Source organism: Triplophysa rosa, linkage group LG5 (genome assembly GCF_024868665.1).
Source record: "Triplophysa rosa linkage group LG5, Trosa_1v2, whole genome shotgun sequence".
In the NCBI taxonomy this organism is placed as follows: domain Eukaryota; kingdom Metazoa; phylum Chordata; class Actinopteri; order Cypriniformes; family Nemacheilidae; genus Triplophysa; species Triplophysa rosa.
This window is the reverse complement of record NC_079894.1, coordinates 12,128,746-12,139,122: the sequence shown is the minus strand read 5'-3', so window position 1 is coordinate 12,139,122 and position 10,377 is coordinate 12,128,746. Positions and strand designations below refer to the sequence as shown.

At 43.2% G+C, this 10,377-nt stretch overlaps 1 protein-coding gene across 7 annotated transcripts in view; it reads left to right on the top strand.

Annotated features, from left to right (window-relative positions):
* Window positions 1–378: 378 nt before the first annotated feature.
* The window catches only part of arhgef4 (Rho guanine nucleotide exchange factor (GEF) 4), a 39,300-nt gene continuing 29,301 nt past the window's right edge, over window positions 379–10,377 (top strand). For 3 of the 7 annotated variants that reach the window (XM_057334133.1, XM_057334132.1, XM_057334130.1), the window contains exons 1-4: window positions 379–4,429; window positions 4,997–5,320; window positions 5,624–5,753; window positions 6,908–6,952. In XM_057334133.1, the coding sequence (XP_057190116.1) occupies window positions 1,142–4,429; window positions 4,997–5,320; window positions 5,624–5,753; window positions 6,908–6,952 (3,787 nt within the window). In that variant the 5' untranslated portion in view covers window positions 379–1,141. Of the gene's footprint in view, window positions 4,430–4,996; window positions 5,321–5,623; window positions 5,754–6,907; window positions 6,953–7,875; window positions 8,348–10,377 lie in introns of those variants that run through there. The other 4 variants (XM_057334134.1, XM_057334131.1, XM_057334135.1 and 1 more) reach the window with 4 other exon arrangements.

Here is a 10,377-nt window from a genome sequence, read left to right as displayed (position 1 = left end):
TCATCCACTCAGAAGAACACAGTCGATCACTCCACCTCAGAAGAACATAGTCAAACACTCCCCTCAGAAGAACACAGTCGATCATCCCCTCAGAAGAACACAGCCCACTCCCCTCAGAAGAACACAGCGCTCCCTCCCTCAGAACACAGCCTCACTCCCCTCAGAGAACACAGTCCTCACTCCCCTCAGAAGAACACAGTCAAACAGTCCCCTCAGAAGAACACAGCCCTCACTCCCCTCAGAAGAACACAGTCGATCACTCCCCTCAGAAGAAACAGTCACTCAATCCCCTCAGAAGAACACAGTCGCTCACTCCCCTCAGAAGAACATAGTCAAACAGTCCCCTCAGAAGAACACAGTCAGCTCACTACCCTCAGAACAACACAGTCGATCACTCCCCTCAGAAGAAAACAGTCATACAATCCACTCAGAAGAACACAGCCTCTCACTTACCTCAAAAGAACATAGTCAAACAGTCCCCTCAGAAGAACACAGTCACTCACTACCCTCAGATAAACACAGTCGCTCACTCCCCTCAGATAAACACAGTCAGTCACCCCCCTCAAAAGAACACAGTTTCTCACTCCCTTCAGATAAACACAGTCAGTCATCCCCCTCAGAAAAATACAGTCAAACACTCCCCTCAGAAGAACACAGTCAAACAGTCCCCTCAGAAGAACACAGTCGCTCACTACCCTCAGATGAACAAAGTCGCTTACTCCCCTCAGAAGAACACAGTCGCTCACTCCCCTCAGAAGAACACAATCAGTCACCCCCCTCAGAAGAACACAGTCGCTCACTCCCCTCAGAAGAACATAGTCAAACAGTCCCCTCAGAAGAACACAGTCGCTCACTCCCCTCAGAAGAACACAATCGCTCACTCCCCTCAGAAGAACACAGTCGCTCACTCCCCTCAGAAGAACACAGTCGCTCACTCCCCTCAGAAGAATGCAGTCAAACAGTCCCCTCAGAAGAACATAGTCGCTCACTCCCCTCAGAAGAACGCAGTCAAACAGTCCCCTCAGAAGAACATAGTCGCTCAATCCCCTCAGAAGAACACAGTCGCTCACTGCCCTCAGAAGAACGCAGTCACACAGTCCCCTCAGAAGAACATGATAACACACAATATAAACAGAAAAGCATGGATGTTTGCACTGACTGTGGAGAAAGTGAATCCTTACAAACATCCGAAAGTCTTTTATCAAAGGACATGAATGACAAACTCAGTCTAGAAAAGAGTGACAGTCTAAATTTAAAAAAAGTTGTTCACTCAAGTAGTGAATGTCACACGGACAGTGATTTAGCAAACATGCCAACATTTAATAGTGAAAATTCTTGCAACAAACAAGAGTTTATTGAAACACAGCTTTGTGGTACTCCTAAAAATTGTGAAAACGAAAATAAACTTTTTCCAGGGGCTCCCATGTATGTTTTAGAAGACATAAATAGAACCATGAAAAATCCTGTTGTTGCAGATTGTCCGAAAGAATGTACAATAGTTCCTTCAGTTGAGCAGTCAGTAATTTACTCCAATATTTCAGGACCCATGGAATACACTAGGTCTGTGTCATTGACTTTTGTGTGTTCTGACATGAAGACCACTGTGGTTGATGGATGTCCAAGGAGTCCTCTGGACAGCCCAGTCGAGTCTCTGGCTGGTTTGTTTGAGAATTTGTATGACAAGTCTCCAGTTAGCCCCACAGACATTTGCTTTGAGCTCAGCGATGACCTTCACATGAACTGTAAACAAACAGCACGTGGCATTGTAAATGTTATGTCTGACACATGTGAAGAGTACACAGAGACCTCTAAACAATTTCTGCCACCTGGCAACCTGTCTGACAAACGCACAAGGCTAAATGAATCAATTAACTCTAAACCGTTAGAGCCAGCCAGTATAGCCGAGCTGGGTGTTGATGTTTTTTCTAAAGCATGTTCTGATCCCTGCACAAATTCACAGTCTCCTTTTAATTATTCCCAGCTGAACAGTAGAAGTGAGGCTTTGGTGGTAAGAAATGAATACATCTCAGATACAAATAATAACATTAAGAATATTACCGTAGATGACCATGTCTCAGGTGTACAAAACACTTTACCTAGTTCCTTGCTAAAATACAACAGCTTTACTACTAATAATAAACATTTAGTCTCAGAAGAAGTTGAACACTGTAAACATGATGACATTTTTAGTGTTCCCACTGCTTTAAACAGTCTCGCTACCCCCTTTAAAGCACCTAGAATAATGACTGCAATGGACTGTAAAGATAATATTGCAAAACCGTCTGACCTAGCCGCATGTAGCAATCACAGAGATGTTATACAAAAGCAGTGTCAACTGCACTGGACTGCAGTGGAGGAGACGGGAGGAAGATTTCAGTTCAAGGACACAGACGCCAACAGTCAGGGTAGAATGGCAGTGTTACAAACCTTAACCTCCCTGCACACAGATAACAAATACAGCACCCATGAAATGGTAAATTCAAACTCTACAAACAGTGATGTTGTATATTTGCATGCGCCACAGACACATCTGGAGCTTGTCTGGGAAGAAAACAAGGTACCATTGAACTGCTCTGTCAAGGTTGCTGATACTCATCTGTTAGAAAACATGGAGAGAAGGCTTGTAACTCCTGAAAGCACTGATTTATTTTGTGAAACGTCTGATTGTAGAAATCTTTGTACACAGCCTTTGCAACCACCCAACACAGAGGCATGTTTTGCATGTTGTCACATGTTACCCATCACTAATTTAGAGGCCATTGTGGAGTCCGAATGTTCACCGGAGAGCCCCTTTGTGATGGAGGATGGATTGGAGGATCATCAGAGGGGATCTCCATTATCAGAAGGTGGATTTGATGATGAATGGAGCTTATGTGATAACATCCCAAACCCCATTTTTCCTCACTGCCCGCATGACAGCAATAATTCTGCCATAAGTAGAAATGCAAGGGAGATGAAAGAAGCAAATGCTGTTGAGAAAGAACCAGATGCTGGCGAGACAACATCTATGATGTTTAATGGGATTGATAACTGTGATGACCATAGTGGTTCCAGTTTTGTATCACAAGAACTCATCTCTAGTACCAACAATGAGGACATGGAGGACAGTACTCAGTCAACCTCTAGGTTCTCGAGAAGTAAGAGAAACCAGTCAGGGAAGGGATCCGTGTTCTCTGTATTCTCTAGAATGCCTTCGTTCCGCAAGACGAAACGAGAGCAAAAGGGCAACAACAAGGCTGATCCAGAAGTTGAGGACTCTGAGGATGGACATGAGCGGGAGGAAGGAAAGCCCAATGTAACACCTAGCAAGCTCCACCCATCATTTTACAAGAACCCCATTTCTCAGAGTTCAGATCATCTTATAGACATCATGAAGTATGGTGACCACTCCAATGCTGATGTTTCTGAAAAGACCTTTGCCTTAAATTTTCAAAATAGGGAGATATATGCACAGTGTGCATCTCAAAATTGTCATCACTCCGCCCAGCAGCAGAACAAAGATGGGGAAGCACTGAATTTTAAAACTTTTCCTATGACAGACGGATTACAGCAAAAACGGAGTAAAAGTACTGATAACTTAAACCTACGCATGAAGCTCGCAATGGCTCATAAGTCCCTGTCTAGCCTGTTTGAGTCCAAATATCCTGAGAGGGACAACCAGGAGCAGATCCTGCCCACACAGAATGAAGAGGTAAGAACCAGACAGTCCTGGAGGAAGGTGAAACGACCAAAAGATGTGGAACCGTACAAAAGAACCATATCTGTTCCTGGGACAGCCTGTGACACGTCCACACATCAGAACCACAGTGACTCTAGCTTCTGTTCTCCTCAGAGCAGGTCCAGACTTAACAGCTCACCTGGTTCCCAAAAGACTTTGAGGAACGCGTGTCATTCTGAACCACAGAGCTTCAAATCTGCACCACAGGAGCCGTCTGAAGATACAACTGAGAAAAACTGTCTGGATGGAGGTGAGCTGCGTAATGCGGTTTCCTCAGACTCTGACCATGCTTCTTTAGATGGCTTTGAGGCTGGGCACAATGTAGAGAATAGGTCGCAGTCTCCCGTACACCCCAGTGTTCTCGCACTTGCAAACCAGCCTACATGGGGCCGATCTGTGAGCTATTTCGAAGCCGCTGACTCTCCGACGAGACCTATGAGCCCCAAACCAAACAGTCCTGGGTTGTGGACACATCGGAGAAGCTTCCGTTACCCCTCAAGATCTGTGGCGTCATCTTTGTGCTCACTCGGTCAGGGAATGAGCGTCGAGGGTCTCTCCGATCCTCCTCAAAAGCCAAAATCTCTGAAGCCAAGGACAGCACAGCTTACTACAGCCCACTCGTTTGATTCTGAGTACTTACTAGAAGACAGCAGTTCAGATAACCAATCTCTATCCAGCCTGACATCAGGATCTATGACCAGTAAACCTGAGGTAAGTCAAAATGCATTTTTTATGTAATTGTGCATGTTTTCAACCATACAGATGGGGGTCACATAACTGGAAAGAAATCAGCAGTGTTTCGGAAAGAGCATACTTTTTTAATAGACATAATGAATAGGAAACTATTTACTCTCTGTATTTTTTTTCATAATTCTATTTCCGTTTCAGTCTCCCAAAACACTTTAAGCTTTATAAAAACAGGAATGTATATATGTGCATAAACCACAACGCATTGTGTTATTTAGCTGGATTTAGCTTGGAAATTTAGTTATTTTATGTAAATAAACCAAAAGTGCTGAAGAGTCTTCATTCAAATGTTCACCTCTTAAAAACAGTGCCATCTGGTGGCTACTTTAGATGCTGAACATGTATCTTTAATAGAAGCAAGAGAGTAATTACGTATTTTACTCTATTCTACTCAAATACATTTATTTGTATTTTGTGTATTTATTTCATTGCATTCTAAAGCCTAATATACCATTTACTATACCTTTTACCACTACATTTCATAAATACATTTTTGGTGTTTTTTACATTACATTTACATTGCACTTAAAGCATGTACAACATAGTGCTGAGCCAGCCGTCCAGTCAGCAGAGAGAAGACAACAAGGGAACGCATGTGTGCTTCGAGTAAAGCGCAGAGGACAGGTTGTGGCAGCACATAGACCCATGTCAGACCTGTACGGTTGGACGGTATCTCTTCAGGGCATCAGAGAGGTGGCAGGTGACCCGGAGAGGAAGAGAGAGTCAACGAAATCACGACGGCGTTCGTGCTCATACGACACACTGACGTATACGGAGAACATCCGTAAAAAGAATCTTAACGCACAGAGAAGTTTGCGCCAGATTAACATCCCAACATCTGACAAGCATGAGAAAGTAAGGATGTCATTGAAAAGAGAGACTTCCCCTGGCCGCCAGCATCTTCTACTGCATCTTTTCTTCTTCTGTGTTTTATTCCTGCTTCAAACTTTTGGACTCTGTACTCTTATAGCATCTATATAATTTTCGACTTCTGTTTCTTGTGTTTAGCCTGACAGTACAAATGTCGGCCGAACAATTTCACCATCTGTCAGAAATCTCAGCACACACGCTTTGCAGTTTTTTAATCTGATGTGATAAACTTTACATTATCTGTGTTTTTTAGTGTATTTTCTGCCTGAATGCTGTTCTCATCTATAGGTTCGCACTAGACTCTCCCTCGCCTCTCCGGAACAGTTCCCCTCCGTCACTTTCAAAGATCACTTCTTCTCTCAGAGCACACCTATTGGACTAGACTGCTTGGGCTGGCCTCACCGTGTGTCATCTTCAGGTGAGGAATCACGTGTTTTAAACCACTACATTCCTATACATTATATAGGAAGAAGATTATTTACTTTGTAAATCTTATCTTTAAATCCTGTAAGAGTTTCTGTAAGTCTGGGTGCTCTTTAATGACCTCCAGGGGGCAATGGTTGCCTTCATTTTACAACCTTTGATAACCTTTGGTGAGTTATTTATGGTTGTCTGCAACAGTTGGAACCCAGAGACTTACTAATGATGTCTTTGGTGTAAATTTATAGTCTTTCATCATCGAAGGTCGTCTCATTTAACTTTGTATACTTTTACATAAACCTTAAAAGTGGCTGCAGATGCAAAAAAAAAATCTGCCACTTTGAAAATATCTCCATCAAGGTCTTCCACCTACGAGTAGTTGAAATGTATGATTTCTTAAGAAGATGCTTTATTCAGTCGTGTCTCGTGTGTGCACGTCGCGGGAGCACAGAGGCTATCTTTGTGCAGTAATGCGTGGATCGAAGCGCTCAGGGCCCCCCAGCGCTAATCCTCTCTTTTTTTGCCAAACAATCCTGCTGATTATTTCTCACCCACTCACTGGCGCCAGGCCTTCTTTCACTCTCCTTCTCTTTCTCTTTGAGCTCAGAGGTAGACCTGGCATGCATATACAATACAGTTCCCCCTCACACACATTTTTTAAAAGGAGACTTTGATTTAAGAAAATTGAGTCAGTGTTTTAATAAAAGTCTAGACTTTTTATTTTAAAGTCTTATTAAATAGATTTTGGCCGACCTTGATTTGACTGTTTTGTTCACATGCTCTTATGCTCTTGTTCACAAGCATTATGTTTCTAATATCAACATCATTTTGTGTGTTTTTCCTAATCTTTGATGTAAACTGAGATTTACAGAGAACCGTTCTTTATTTATGATGACACGTTCTGTGTGTTTTGGTGAACATCTATAAATATTTTTGCCTTATGTAAAATAGATTCTTATGTGAAGAAAGACACATTTTGTCCCACTTTGACATCATGCCCACTCTACGACCTTTTCGTATACAGCACATCTAGCCTGTGCAGCATGCATTAATGCAGTTATGCTAATGTAAAAACTTGAGTCTTAGTTTGTATTTTGAGTACAAGATCACTTCATTTGAGAAACTAAGACAGATACATGCTGCTCTCTACAGAATCCAATCTCACCGCACCAGCACATGAGGATATTGGACAGCTGGGTGAGTTTACTCTTTCCATACCACAGTGTAAACTTGTCTTTTTTATATTATTGAAAACATTTACATTTCTATATTTGGCAAACAAAGCAACATATGGTGCATTCAAGCTGGTTTAAGTTTGTGTGTGTCCTGAGGATCGAACCATGACCTTGGCATTGCTAGTGTCATGTTCGTCCAATTGAGCTACATACGACAATTGATTTATTCTGTTTTTTTTTTGTTACTGTTAGATTAAACAAATTTTTCAGATTTAAATGGTTGCATACATATTTATATAAAAAATATAAATATTGATCTGACTATTCATGTTATTTATAGACTCTTGTCTTATCTAAAAGTCCATTTGCATTCTGAAGTGTGTGTGATCTAAACCAGTCAAAGGTTGAATATGTCATACTCAAGAATGTGAGGAATGTTCCCGCTGTGTTTTAGCTTTGATCTGGATCCAGTTTCCAGTTATGTAAACTGTAGTCACAGCTGCAAAGGGTAGAACATGTCAATATACTCAAATTTGAGTCTGATGAGAAAAACCCTCACTCAAACCGCATTCCTTTCTATTCAAAGTCTCATGAGATCGTGAGCATTTCCGTGCAATTGCGTATTTTAGTATCGCGTCAGCATGTTGCCTTCAACAAAGCCAATGCTTTTGTCACATTTTGGGCTCGTCATTAGCGTGATTTCAGATAATTATGGGTTAAATTCTTAGAAGGTGTTTGCAACCCTCGACATCGCTAGTGCACTCTCCAGGCGCTGCCTTTTGGTTTACTAACAGCTTGGCTTTAACAGTGGAGGAAGGGGGGCCTAAGGGGGGACTGAGGGGGAGGAGAAAGGCGGTCCGTTTCAGTGCCAGACTCACAGTTTCACAGTGAGTCTTGTGAGTCATATAAGCCCTATTCCCCTCAGAGGACCCCTATGACTGCGCGTGTGTGTGCGCATGAGAGAGAGAGAGCGAGAAGGCTGATTGTGTGTCTGGGCGTTTATGTTGAGCCGTGAGCTTTTTGAGACCAGCGCATCCGCGAGTGAAAGTAAAAGAGAGCAGGTGAGGAATGAGAGAAGAGGGCTGAAGCTACGTCGCAGACCCTGAGAGCAGGCGAGGCTGAGACGAGCTAGGAGACACGCACACGCGCAGCTCGGACCGAACACCTGCCGTAGCGACTCCACCCTTCTCCCCGTTGGTGTGCGGCCACATGCGCACGCAGCACAGTGCCAGCGAGGTGGGCATCCCGCTGGCAGGAGGCGGCTGCATCAGTGACAGCAGCGGCAGGGGCAGCTCAGTGCCATCACCTGGCTCTGAGTCAGCCTGCAGCCCCGCTCTGGGACTGGCTGGAGGGGTTAAGGCAGTACAAGGGGTCATGTCCCATTACTGGAGTCTGGAGAGCCTTCACTCCACCAATGGTAAGCCTCCGTCGCCTTTGAACCTGGACACAGAGTTGCACTTTGAGCTTGATGTGCATGTCAGCGGACGCTGTCATGGAATGGTGACATTCTCCTTCTGCTAGGTTTTTGTGATGGCTCTTGTTCATTGTATTGCGGTCTTTCAGTGTATGTGGTGGCATTGTCTTCAGCCCTTTATGGTCAAAAGGAGGTATCTGAAAGAGCTTCTGTCTCTATGCAAATGTAAACACATGGTGTTGCTGGCGTTCTTGCGTTTAGCGTGTTCGAGCAACAGGAGTTTGTATTGTTTATATATATATATATATATATATATATATACAGTACAGGATTAGTTTGAAAACAGGCTAGTTCGTGTAGCTAGCGGTAATCCAGATTAAAAATGATGTTTTACACCAATGATGTTGAACGAAGATGTGCCACCCCTTCTACTGTCTGCTCCTGCTTACATTATTGCATTACTGTTACGGATGTTGTGTATTGATCAATGATCTTGCTGGTTTGTAATTGGTTAAGTGGTAATGTTGTGGAAGGCTCTGTCAAGCGAGTATATATGTGTTTTTGATATAGACTGATGGCTCTGAGCGATGTGACAGCGTTCCTCATGTTCAGCAGCTACACATAGACCCTCACAGGAAATGAATGTACATCAACATCAACATTAACATGACAATACAATGGAGCTGTGCTAGCATTTAATAATGTTGCCAAATAACGCTAGGTCTTTACCTCAGTCTTAAGCTTTACCACAGTCGTGCATACAGTGTGCAAGCTTTGTATTCAGCACAACAGGCAGGAGCTGTGTTAAAAATATTCGAGGGGGAAACCAAACCTGCTTGGGTGTTAATCGACATATCAGTTCCATTCGATGAGGGCTTTTAAAAGCAAACCGATTCTTGAATTTCTTTTACCAAGAATAGAGCACCTCCGATCCGATCATTTACGAATACTTCCGCGCACCAGTGGCCGCATAGTACAGCTGTGCAAAAGGAGGTGAGGTGATATTAGATGCCCGTTTAAGCATTATTTTAGTCTCATTATCTTCTCTCAAGGTTGGCATGGTGACAGACAAGCCAATGACCGTCAGCCAAGGTAGCACTGATGTCAGAAACGGCCACAGTTAGCCATGTCAGCTGTAATTTGGATGTTTTTCTTTTTTTCTGCTTTGTCCTATGAGAGATGGGATGTGGCTTTTTCTATGATGGAGGGAAATAAATGGTGCGCTGGGAGCCGGGGGCGATAGCTACAGACATTTCAAACAGCACTGTCACCTCGTCACGGTCCACTGACCTCATTACAGCACTCATACAGTGTCTGTAGCTGATCACAGAACAGCGGAGAAATACTGACACGTTATGAGTAATGAAAAAGTAACACAAAAGAGTTTTTGGGAATATCTTAGAAGGATAGATTGATAGATGGTCGGAGTTCAAACCAGACTGGAGTTTCACAATTGTCTCATAGTCTTATTCGAGTTCTGGGTGTCCGATATGAAACAGTTTTTAGAATGACATAAAGATCAGTAAAAAATGACAGAATCTTAATTTTTGACTTTAAAATAAACCTGATTTAGTCATTATTGTTAAATTTGTTATGTTCCGTATATGAGCGTACAGTATGTTTCACAACATTTTTATGTCCTCTCCATCATGCATACTTACACATTGACACATTTAAAAGGCGTGAGGGGCTTTTTGGCCGTTTCATTTGCTGTAAGAGATGCGGATGGTGGGCTGGAGGTAAACACGCACCGAGTGGCCGCAGGTGTCAAAAATGAGCCACGCGCAGTGGAAACTGCCTTACAGGATGTGTCGCCGCCACTCATCATGCCATGCGTCTGCAAAGCCTCCTGTCTTCTGCTTTCAGTATGTGTGTGAAATGCCACCATCACCTCTAACTCGTCTCTGAGTCAGAAATAGAAAGTCTCAGTTCTTCTCAAAAGCATTTTCATTAAAGTCTTGAGTTTCCACTGCGGAGTAAGAGCAGATGTGCTGCTGTCCATGTTTCCTCCAGGGGGTACTTTGTCTTATTGC